This window comes from Gymnogyps californianus, chromosome 1 (genome assembly GCF_018139145.2).
Source record: "Gymnogyps californianus isolate 813 chromosome 1, ASM1813914v2, whole genome shotgun sequence".
NCBI lineage: Eukaryota > Metazoa > Chordata > Aves > Accipitriformes > Cathartidae > Gymnogyps > Gymnogyps californianus.
In genome coordinates, this window is record NC_059471.1 from 10,930,500 (window position 1) to 10,942,221 (window position 11,722).

At 41.7% G+C, this 11,722-nt stretch overlaps 1 protein-coding gene across 3 annotated transcripts in view; it reads left to right on the top strand.

Moving 5' to 3' along the window:
* FAT3 (FAT atypical cadherin 3) overlaps window positions 1-3,845 on the top strand; it is a 322,500-nt gene extending 318,655 nt beyond the window's left edge. For 2 of the 3 annotated variants that reach the window (XM_050900494.1, XM_050900497.1), the window contains 2 exons: window positions 2,567-2,602; window positions 3,226-3,845. In XM_050900494.1, coding sequence (XP_050756451.1) covers window positions 2,567-2,602; window positions 3,226-3,845 — 656 coding nt within the window. The remainder of the gene's footprint in view (window positions 1-2,566; window positions 2,603-3,225) is intronic. The other variant, XM_050900498.1, reaches the window with a different exon arrangement.
* Window positions 3,846-11,722: the final 7,877 nt, after the last annotated feature.

An 11,722-nucleotide genomic window follows, 5' to 3' on the forward strand; every position in this document is an offset into this window, starting at 1 on the left:
CCTCACTAATCTACACTGACCAGCAAACCTGTGGCAGGGATTGGGTTTTGCAGATCAGCATGTTCACCAGCAAACACAAAAACACCAGAGGGACGTACCACAAAATACCTGCGGGTAATTGGAGGTGGTAGAAAAGGTGTCAAGGCCTTCATCCTCTTCTGTTCAAGTCAATGTTTTTGCTTGCTTATTCCCATTGCCTTCAGAGAAAAGGATTAGGTTGAAAATGGAGCCAAATCATTGAGATTATCCTGGCTGCAGAGACGGGGAAACAGAAGAAGACACAGGAAGGCTGTAAAGTATCCCAGGCTGCAGTAGAGCTGGGTTATGCACTCCAACGGGACCACATGGAGAGGAGCAAAGAGGAGCAAAGAGGTGGTAGGCAGGTGGCTGGTTTCTCCCAGGTAACACTGTCAAATAGAAGATGTGTAGACACAACTCCATGGATGCCACTCCATGGCAGCCTGCCTGCCACTGCCTTTCCCCTGGGGTTGATGTGCCTACAGAATAGAGCATGGCAGTTGGGTCCAAGGACCCAACACTCAGCTCTGCCACTGACCTCCTGGGTAACCTCAGGCACATCATGTTACAAATGAACTGGTTCACCTACCTGTAAAACAGGAATATCACTATTTTCCTCTTCCGTAAAGCACTGAGGAAATATGATGTATCATAGATAAACATTACTTTTATTTATTTATACAGCATTTATCTTATCCTCGGGAAGATGTCAACTCAAGACCAACTCAGGTTATCCACAAGTCCAAAATTTCATCTGTCTTTAGCAAATTTAAGCCAGGTTTTGCAGACTTCAGCTAAGCCAGTCTGCATAATGCTTCAAGATGATCAAGTAAATTATTTTTGTGAAACGACTGATTTTTTCTTGAGCCAGTGTCACAGTAATTTTGAAAAGCACTTTTACTCCAAGCTAGTGATGGCACTTGAGTATTTGTCTATAGTATATTTACTGATTTTCTGAAGAATAAGAGTGCCATTCTTGTGACTATCAAATAAAATGAACTAGCCAGGGTTAATTCAAAGAGAAAGTCCCACTCAAAAAATAAGAAAATAACCTTGAAAAGAAACCACAGACACTGTAAATGGCCTTGCCTTCCTAAAGGAAAGCTTAAGCAAACACATTGGTTCCCCATCATGCTTTACAGGTCAGAAAAAGCCAGACTGGCAGCAGTTTCAAGAGGCTGTCACGAAAAATGCTTTGCCCACCTCCCAGTTGCTTATATGAGACTTATGAATCTTGCATGCTTTGCAGCGGAGCTGGTGAAAGCAGTGAACAGCTAGCCGTACCGGAGCTCCCGTGCATGGTGGGCAGAATCGCTGCCGTGGAGCTGCGGGAGGATGGGGCTCCTTCCCCAGGGAGCTGCTGGGGGTTGTGTGAGTCAGCAAATTAGTGAGGTTCTCCTGGATCCTGAAACCACACAGCTCGGAGGGACCTGACGCATCTCGGGTGCAATGTCATTACACTGACCAAAAGACAGCAAAATCCACTTTACAAAAAAGAGAGAAGTGAAGGAGAAGAGTGGTTAGGGCCGGTTCAGACACTGCTGCTAAACTTGCAGTAGCCCCAACCCTCCTCACCCCAGGCTAACGCAGAGCGGGTAGAAAGCTACTGTCTGGCTAAGAAGCTGATGAAGAAATCACCATCACCACGTGCACCATGTGGTGATAAGCAAGGGCAAGAGTGGTGTTAGTAGATGGAGGCCTGGAGAATAGTCTTCTCTGCCCTCGTCTGTGGCTGAGCCCCAGAGGTTAAGTACTGTAATGCCATAAAGGTCTGTTTATCTGGCCAGACGTCCTCCAGCAATGCAGTCCAGAGACCTTGCCCAGTGACTTCTTGCATGAAGCCCAATAACATGCGGCTGAACAAGAGCATCTCATCTAGAAAATGCTGCAGCTTATTCCCCGCTCTTGTCTCACATAAAACCTCTTTCCTTGCTCTCTCCCCCACCCCTGCACCCTCTCCATACTGGAATGCCTCCCTCCCCACCAGCTAGCATGGCAGTGCAGGTGGGAGGTGGGTATGGTGTTGCGGGGCATTGTAGCTGGCGGCCCCATTAAATGGCTTTGTATTCTATTCTATTCAGGTTCTTATACCGTGCCCATCACCATGGTATCTGAGCCCCGGTGGGCCCAGATTTGTTTGAACCGGCCCTGAGAATGGTAGATTCTTATTTTTCTGTTTCAAAGTGAACAAGCAAGAGAGAAATGTACTTTGCAATTATAAACCATAGAGATGGCGGATAGCCCTTTTTGTATTAAGAATTCCAGCTCTAATGTAATTCTGTATCTGTTCAGTGAGGGTAAATAATTAAGATATGATAGAAGAGGAATATAATACACATGACAATCATTTCTTTATGTATGTCTGCATTTGACTGGGCTGCTTATCTTGTATGCTAAAATAAAGAACAATTAAAAATCCTATTAAAACAACACCAAGGCAGCTGTACTTCAGAAATATGCATGCAGAGTTTTGTATTTTCACGTGTAATACTATGCTGGTAACAAACTCCGAGTTACCAGTTTTTACTTTTCACTTTGTATCTGACAGTGTCTGTTATGGATCAAGGACAGAACTACAACAGAGGTGATTTTTCTGGGACACTTTCTGCCTGTTGGACTGGGCTGGGGTGGGCAGGGCACTCATTTGATCTGTTTTTTTCTTGAACTGCTTCACGTGTCCTCTTTTGTTTGAATTCTGTTGGATTCAAATGCTGCATGAGAATGGCCAGCCACCTTTTCATTTCAGGATCCAGTTTTCAGTCGATCAGATTATTTGCTTGCACACTTTCTTTCTTGAAACGAAGTCATTGGAGGTAGAAGGGGAGACTAGATGTGATACCATAAGCATGCTGACTTCATTTGTAGATTTTTTCAAATAACTATGAAAAGCATTAATTCAGAGATTTTTGTTATTTTGATTTCTTGGACTCACAGTTTCTAATATAACCTAGTACCATCCTAGAAAGCAAAATGCCTGAGAGTGGCCATGTTTTGTTTCTTTGCTTGTTTGCATTAGCATCATAATACAATTTTGTTCTCCTCCCCTGCCCCTCTGGTCAGAGCATGGCTGACCTGTGTCGATGGCCTGTGGCGCATGCTGTGATTTGAGCGTGCTGTGAGGACTAAGAGGCGAGTGCATGCAGCACACTTTGTTCTCGTTAGCGGCTCCATCCTAACGGAGTGCTGTGGTTCTCTTTCCTGCTGCAGCGTATCATTGGGATACCTCTGACTGGATGCCAAGTGCTCGCTTGTCTGACATTGAGGAAGTGCCCAATTTTGAGACGGCAGATGGAGGCTCGGCTCATCACGGCAGTACCAGAGAGCTGGAAACAGATTACTACCTTGGTGGCTACGACATTGACAGTGACTACCCTCCCCCTCATGAAGAGGAGTTTTTAAGCCAGGACCAGTTACCACCTCCTCTTCCAGAGGATTATCCGGACCAATATGAAACCCTTCCACCGTCGCAGCCGGTCTCAATGGCAAGTACGCTCAGCCCCGATTGCAGGCGACGGCCGCACTTCCACCCTAGCCAATACCTCCCTCCTCACCAGTTCCCTAATGAGACGGACACCGCAGGGTCTCAGACTGAGAACGAATTTAGTACTTTTGCTGTTGGCCCAAGCCACAACACAGAAAACGTTAGTGCAGGTAAGATGCCCTTATCCTTGCACAACTCTCTAGATGCCTCCTCCTCTGACGTCTCAGCCAGCTGCGGCTTTGATGACTCCGAAGTAGCCATGAGTGACTATGAAAGCGTGGAGGAACTCAACCTAGAAAATGTTCACATTCCATTTGTGGAGACCCAGCATCAGACGCAAGTGTAAAGGAAGCTCCCTTCTTCTTCTTCCTCCTCTTCTTCTTCTTTTTTTTTTTTTTTGTCATTTGGTCCGATATATAGTAAAAATATTGAGAAGAAATTTTGCTGAAGGTGTATCTATATATATTGGGCAAGGCAAAAATACAGTCTAACCCATTATTAACTTGTTCAGAAATGGTACTGTATGTGCAGACATGAAGAGACCAATTGTGTTAAGTATTATACATCACAAAATTGTTACAGACAATCTGGAGAGTATGTACCTTCTATTTATTACCAAGAGTAAAACTCAGCTTTTGAGGCAGGGGGAAACAATAATTGCTAAATAATTTTTTTCTCTCCCCCAGAGTTTGATTTTTTTTTTTTTTTTGGTATTGTATTATTAAAAGTGTTACAGTGTTATGATCTCCCCACAGTATTAAGGAACTGGTATGGATCATTCCAAGATGCACTGTTGCATGAAATTTTATGTCAGCAAAAGAATGAAAGCAATTGATCGCTGAGGCTGCTGTGTGCAACACGTCAGATGGCTGAAAAAGCAGCATTTACAAATTGACCTATCAAAGACAAGTGACCAGTCATTTGTCCATAAATATTTATCTATACTTTTGTTTTTTACATAGCATTTCATTCTACTTTGTGTGCATATAGAGCAACATATATACAGCGTATATTTACTCCAAATAGGCCTACTTTTGTTGCCATTTTTTAAAACCTGATGTCAGGGGCATGTGCATAACTTCACCCGTGAGGACTTCTAGGAATGTTAGAGTTTGGCTCAGTAGTGGCCCAGTTTTGCCCCAGCTGCGAACGCCCAGCCTCCCTTGACTTCTGTATGCAATGTGAACATGTATCTGAAAACATTGGGAAACGTAACTATCTACAAAGCGCTGCTGATTTTTTTGAAATTCCTTGCTTGGGCAATCACCTCTTTAACAGCAGTCATCATGCTACAATTACTGCAGTAAAATTAGTTGCAATTAAGTTGCATATAACACTGCTGTAACCTCAAGTCGTTAGCTTAACGTCATCTGGCAAATGTCCATCCTTAGAGTTTCTGGGATGAGTTCTCATCTGCTGTAAACTGATTCAGTCGGTGGAACTGCACGGATGGGTTGCGGCCAAAGATCTGGCCCTAGATTTTCCACTGGATGTGTGATTTTATAGGATTTAAGGACTTCCAAAGGTTGTTTGCAGACATCAGAATATTGTTGTGGGATGAGGAAAACCGTGGCATCTGTATGCTTTTATGCTTCCCTCAGCCTGATTGGAGTAAATGGCCTTTCACACCGATTTGGCCTGAGCAGCTAAGTGCAATATGGAAATATGAGATTTTCACTCAATGTATTAAAGCCGAATATACATACCTGTTGCTCGGTGCTATGAAAATGTTTTTACCACTGCATTTTACAGCATCTGTATACCTTATACAGTGAATGTGAGTCTTCAGTCTGCATTACTGCTGGGGTTTCATCCATTCCTTCCATGGCATAATTCAGTCATTCTGAAAAGCTATTGAATACATAAATTGTTGTTATAGATTAACAGATTCATTAACAGGTTTCCTCTGCTGCTGTCCGTGTCCTGCCTCTTGGTCAAACAACTCAACTGGATAGTTTCAGCAGTTGTATTCCAGGGCATGTTCTTGACTGACTTGAGTTTCACCCAAAATTAAATTGTGGGCCATTTGTTGATATACAGGAAGTGTTTCTTCAGAAATTGCCCCCAACACAAAGAAATTATTAATAGAATGTAATTTAAAAAATTGCAGCTTGTAACACTTTTAATAAAACAGGATTTCTAAAATTCTCGGAGTAGGTACAATATGTTGCTCCCTCCGTCCAATAGCTCATATAGCTGTGAAAGATTGGTGTAGATATTTTCTTTGGGATCATGCAGCAATTCTTCACTAGAAAACAGCTCATTATACAGGTACATGAATAAATTGAGTGAACTTCTAGAGAGAATGTACTGCACATACAAGTATTATCAAGTACTTGTCTGCAAATAGTTCCTGTCCATTGAATTTATGAATGTCACTTGGTCTTCTCAAAGTAAACATGCTTCTGTAACAGTGATATATTCTGAATGTGCTCATGGTACGTTTCCCCTTTTCCCTGCTACTGTCCCTGTGTTTTCAAGAAGAAAAAAAATACAGAAATTTGTATTGCGATTGCAAGGAACTGAGGGATTTGCCAATTAGTTATAAAATGGTTTGGCAAGCCTAGAGGCACAGATAGAGGATGACTTGCATTGTTCATGAAGTCTATGTTGCAGGAAAGCAGATGCAATTAGATTGATGCCTTTTCAAGAGTAGGAACATCTGAGTGAAAAACAAAGGTGCGAATCTAGCTGCAACCTAAAAAAAAAAGCTGGTATGACTTTCTGAGAATGTAATGCTCTCTTAGCGTCGGGCTGCAGTTTACATGAGGTTTGCTCCTACTCGGTTGTGGTGTGAGACATTTTTATCCATTATGCAATTAGTTCTGTTCAAGTCCCCAGCTAGTTATGAAGTGTACTTGTCGTCTGTTTTCTGTAGTGAATATTCTTGAGTAAGCCTGAGACACCGATATCAAAACTTTACTGGGACATATCAAAAGTGTCACGAGGGAGAACACCATGGGAGCCTAGCAATTGCCATACAAAAAAAAAAAAAAAACACCAATGTTTCTTACCAAGCTTGTTGCCTCAATAATATCTTGTTGGTAGTGAGTTTTACTAGTAAAATATGCATAAGTACAATGTATAGTACTTTTTCTGTTTTGATGTTGTTGCCATTTCATTTCATTGAACGCCTACTTATTAAAGTGCTGTTGGGAAGGTGCCAAGGATCACCCGTTCAGCCTTCTCTGTCCCACTCATGATTTCTATACCTCAATATCTCCTCCCCTCCAAATCGAATAGGCCTAATCCATTTTCAGACAGATAGCCCTCTGGGAATACTGGTACTTCTGTGGCCCTTCTGGTTTGTTCTGGCTCTTTTTGATAATGATAAGACCCAAATGCAGATCTCAAGGTGAAATACCTCTTAGGGAGTAAGATTTTCATATTAACATCTCTCTTGTTAATCCAAACCGTTTTATTTTCTTTTTAATTACTTCTCTTACATGGACAAGCTGTAATCTTCTAACCTGGAAGATAACAACACATTCATAACCTAATGTAAGAATTAGTGTTCATATTATTCCATCCAATGTATATTTCTTTTTCTGCCATATGATGATTTTTATATCGCTGCTGCTGTCATTGCCAGGTCCCTGGTTCTGGTAGAGCTTCCCCTCACATCTCTGCTTATCCTGTGTGTCTGTATTTCAATTCACATTCCTGTAGATGGCTCCACTACACGGTGTTTTCTTTCAGAATCATCTGTAAGACAGGTTTCATAGACTTAATAAAGTACTTTTGAGTATCAGTGAATTATAACTCTTAGGATCAAGACAGTCTTTGCTTTTTGTAAAGAAACAACAAAAGAAATAAGCACCTTGTTAAAATGCATGCTTGTATCAGAAGTCACTGACTTTGCCAGGGGTGTATGAGTCTGAGTAAAAGGGTGCTTGCTCTCTGCGTTTTGATCAGGTTGAGAATGTCATGCACATTGACAACCTTTCTGATAACTCTGGCAGTGGAAAGAGCCTTAAAGTGACCGACAACATAATTTATGCTGCCGATACCACATTAAGTGGCCTTGTACAAAAGGAAAAATTAGGCTTATGTACCTTTCTTAAATATGTTAGTTATTTTGCCTTTGTATTATAAACATCCTAAAAAAGGAAAAAAAAAGGCAAAAAAAAAACCACAAAACCATAGATACTGGATGTGATTGCTGTCCTGAGCCAATATCTTATAGCAGGGCAAAGGGCCAAAGGTGACACCAAGGAGCTGCAGAATCACTTCCCTCCCATGGGGCCAAATGGACAGCCCCACTGGAAGACCACTGTAAAGTCGCCTTCCTATGGGACCCTCCTATAGGACACAGCATATGAAGGCAGGCGGGAGGATGTTGCAATGCAGAGGTTCGTTACAGTACTGTGATTTCCAGGCAGTCAAGCTATTTTCCTAAAGCTTGGTGATGTCTTTGATCCTGAATTATCCCATGGGTTTCTTTAACCTATAGTTGCAGTAAAAGGCTGGAAGGAGTCAAAGGCTTCTCACTGCCACTGTTTTCCTGAAGTCAGAAAGTTGTGTGCTCCATCTCTCAAGCGGGCTGTCCCCCTCTGCATGTCCCACAGACCAGTTCAATTTTGGTCCTCAGAATTTTTTTCTCCCCTTCTCTAAATTCTCTAGTGTAGTCTGAAGTAGTGCTAGCCTTGATGTATTGATACCCTCTCCAGTCAGAAACTCAGAGTGGGTGCAGCACAGTGAAGAAATGCATGCCACTGAAATGCTGATTAATGGGAAGGCAGCAGCCTGTTGTCTCTGCGAGCCAGGCAGGTGGTAAACTTTGAGAATATGACATAAAAATTGTTGCTCTTGGCTCAATATAAGTTCCATTGTAAAGAAAAATGTGGGCTGGACAGGACAAATGGTTAAGAACACAGCTTTACTCCTCATCGAGCTCCTGCTTGAAAAAGCTAAATGGATGCTATAGTGTATCCTTATAGCCGATAATAATTGCAGTCATGGGAGAGAGAGTTGAAGGTGCCCTGGACCAGTTCTGCTAAGCTTCGTTTGAAAAGGTAGCATACTTAATAATGGAGAAAACCATGTTGGTATTTTTTGGAGCTATTCACTGAGTAATAATGGACGTTTCATAGGTTTCCAACGAGAGAGCTACATCTTCAGGTTCATTCTGTGATGATTTACCATGATTTACCATGCAGTAAAACTGTGCTTTTTGCCTGTTTGCATCTCTATTCCTCTCAAAACACCAAACTGTGATTTGAGCCTTAGAAATTTAGATTATTGCCCATTATCTATGGCTTTTAGCCTGTGTTTCATAAACTTGACATTTAACATCTCCATTATCAGAAGGGCCATTCAGTTAGTAAATTAGCTGTGTCATCCAAGGGATGGGCGGATGGGGAGGAAATGAAATTATATTCATTTCTTTATGTAATAATGAAAAGCAATAACTGCAAATATGTCGTATTACACAAAGGCCATAAGTAATCTTTACCAGTGTTAAGAGTGCACTTGAACTGTATTATGGAAAGAGATTGAAGCCCTCAGAACTGTAGCATTCTTCTGTCATAGGAATACCTGAATCGCTATTATTTAACAATGCAACGAGCCCATACTGCCGCTTTTCAGGAGGTGACAAAGATGTTTAGGAGTGAAAGCAGTTCTCTTTAAAGCACTGTATCGGAAAAGATTGTCTTGTAAATTTTACCTGTCGCAAGCAGGCTGGTTTGTAAAAGATGTATGTTTTGGTGTTTAAAAAGAAGTTTATAAAATATTGTATATAATGGTTTCAAATTACCAGGCTTTTGTAGATATTTGATGCCAATCAGGTCGCTTTAATTTTTTTTGTTTGTTTGTTTGTTTGATATAAATCTAAAGAGTCATCAATGTTGGTTTAAATTTTTAAGGTAACAGCAAAAAACAAAACAAAAAAGTTTTAGATTTGAAAACTTTTTAATCATTTCAAAATGTACTGTAACTTTACTTTGGGTTCAGCTCTTTTTGTTTAACTTTTTTCTGTTTTTAAGAAGATGTTTTTTATTGACTTTTTTTAAATGAATATGTTTTGCACAAAAAACTAGAGATATGATTTTTATGCCATTTCAAGTAGATATTAAGAGGTGTCATTTCTCCAATGACAACAAATTCAACCTTATGCAAAAGGGAAGGTTTATCACTTTGAGTGGGTATAGTCCTTCATCCGAAAACTAATTGTTCCTTCATAATTGCTGTTGGCAGTATTGTCTTGTGTTCCTTTGCTATAAAAACAAAACAACAACAAAAAAAAGTGTACAGGTTTGTAACTGCCAAAATTTGCTAAAGTTGATGGTTAAAACAAGTTTTCCAAGTAAACAAAAAGAAAAGCCCAGCTGTGTTGACTATTTCTTGATTTTTCTCCTACTTTCAAAGGAGGGAACAAGATAAGACACATCAGTTCTGCAAAGAATGTAGTGTTTCATTGCCTCTCTGTGTACAGGATTGCAGAAAATGCTACTTTTTTGGATTCTTCAAATTCATTTCATTATTACATGGCAATTCCTCCATAGGGGCCCCTACTTGCACTGCAGAGCTCTCTTGCCAAGAGCTGCTTCGCTGGTGTGTGTACACTAAGGCAGTTGCGTAATTAAATCCACATCCTCAAATAATGCAAAAGGTGTCATCGCATCATATAGCCGTCTAAACAGTGAGCTCCATCCGCTGAGACAATTTCAGGGGACAATCCAGCTGTCCTGTGTTAGCTGCTTAGCGGGGGTATGAGGGACGAGTGCGTAAAGCAACAGTCCGCTCCACAGCGTGGCAGGACAGATTTGCCTCCTGCCATGGGCATCTCTATCCTCCACCATCGTGGCACTGGCAGCTGGGACCAGCTGGGACAAATTCAAGTGGGAAGTCTCGGGTGTGTAAGCACTGCCCCAGAAAATAGCTAGGCACGATACTCAGTCTGCTCAGGGGGTTGCATTCAGGTATGCCCCATTTACTTGTCCGTCATCACATCTGTTCAGCTCCACAGCCCAAGCTGCCCCAGCTGGGCTGGACTGAAGCATGGCTAGCCCAGCTGCAATGTAGGAAGAAGGGGAGATGTTCTTTCCAGAGCTCTTTGAACGCTCTGCCATGACGCAGCCAGGAGCACACTTCATGCTGCTGGGGAGGAGGGATGCTGCCTGCAGCATGGTATCCCATTAAAACATGTAGGACTCAGAGCAGTGTTTCAACCAAGCCCGCCAGCTGGGCCACAAATATCCTTTCTCAACATTCTTGAAACAGAAGTTTAAACTATGGAAAGGCAAAATATCAAGTCAACATTAGAAGTCTCTCTTCCCTCAAGAATACCTAAGTTTTTTTCCTAGAATGGATGAGTGCCTCACGTTAGCCAGTTTCCTATTTAATTTTCTATTTCTATATTCCCTGCTTGTAGAGGAGCTCTTCTTTTCCACCTTTCCCAATGGATTTTGACACAATCTCAGGGAAATATTTGTGGCAGCAGAAGTAGCACGACAGTTCAGTGAGGCTCACTGTTATAGTGAGATGGAGTAGAGCATTATACAAGGAAGTAAGACTAGTTCGGAGAACATTCAAGACTAAATGATGTAAAATTCTTGCCTCTGTTTAATGTCCAAAGCTACAGATAGGGAATGACATCAGTATTTCTTTTAGGATGGAAAAGATGAGAATCGAGATGGCAAACAGGTCAAAACACATGTAAGTGTCTTGTCAAAATGGAACCACCACCACTGGTTGTCCCCTTAACTTGGGCCAAAAATAAGCTATTTCTTCCTTCTATGTGTTACAGTAACAGGTTGTGTAAACTTGCAGCATATGCAGTCCAACATGGTGGAAACCACCTCCTCCCATTAACACTGCAGTGCTGCCAGTGCATAAAGTCACACAGCAGCAGAAGCCATTGTTTTCTAAAACTAAGGAGGTAACATCTAATGAGAAAAAATGAAGTTCACTGCCAGTTTGATATGACTTTTAGCTTCCAGCATCTTTGGAACAACTTTCTACAGCACACCTAACCTGAGCTCCCACTAGAGCCAATGGACAGCCACAGGCACCTCCCGTGGGAGATGTACTTTACAAGCTAGGCATAAATACACTGAGCTCTGTGGACACAGCTACTCTAAAGCTATTGCTTACTGAAGAAAGAAGGTACAAAGAGCCAGTTGCACAGAAGCTAATTCCAGCTGTCCCACTTGGCTAGTTCTTGGCTTGCTCAGACATGTCATGAATCGCTCTCAAGGGAAAAATGATGCTGTAAACTGG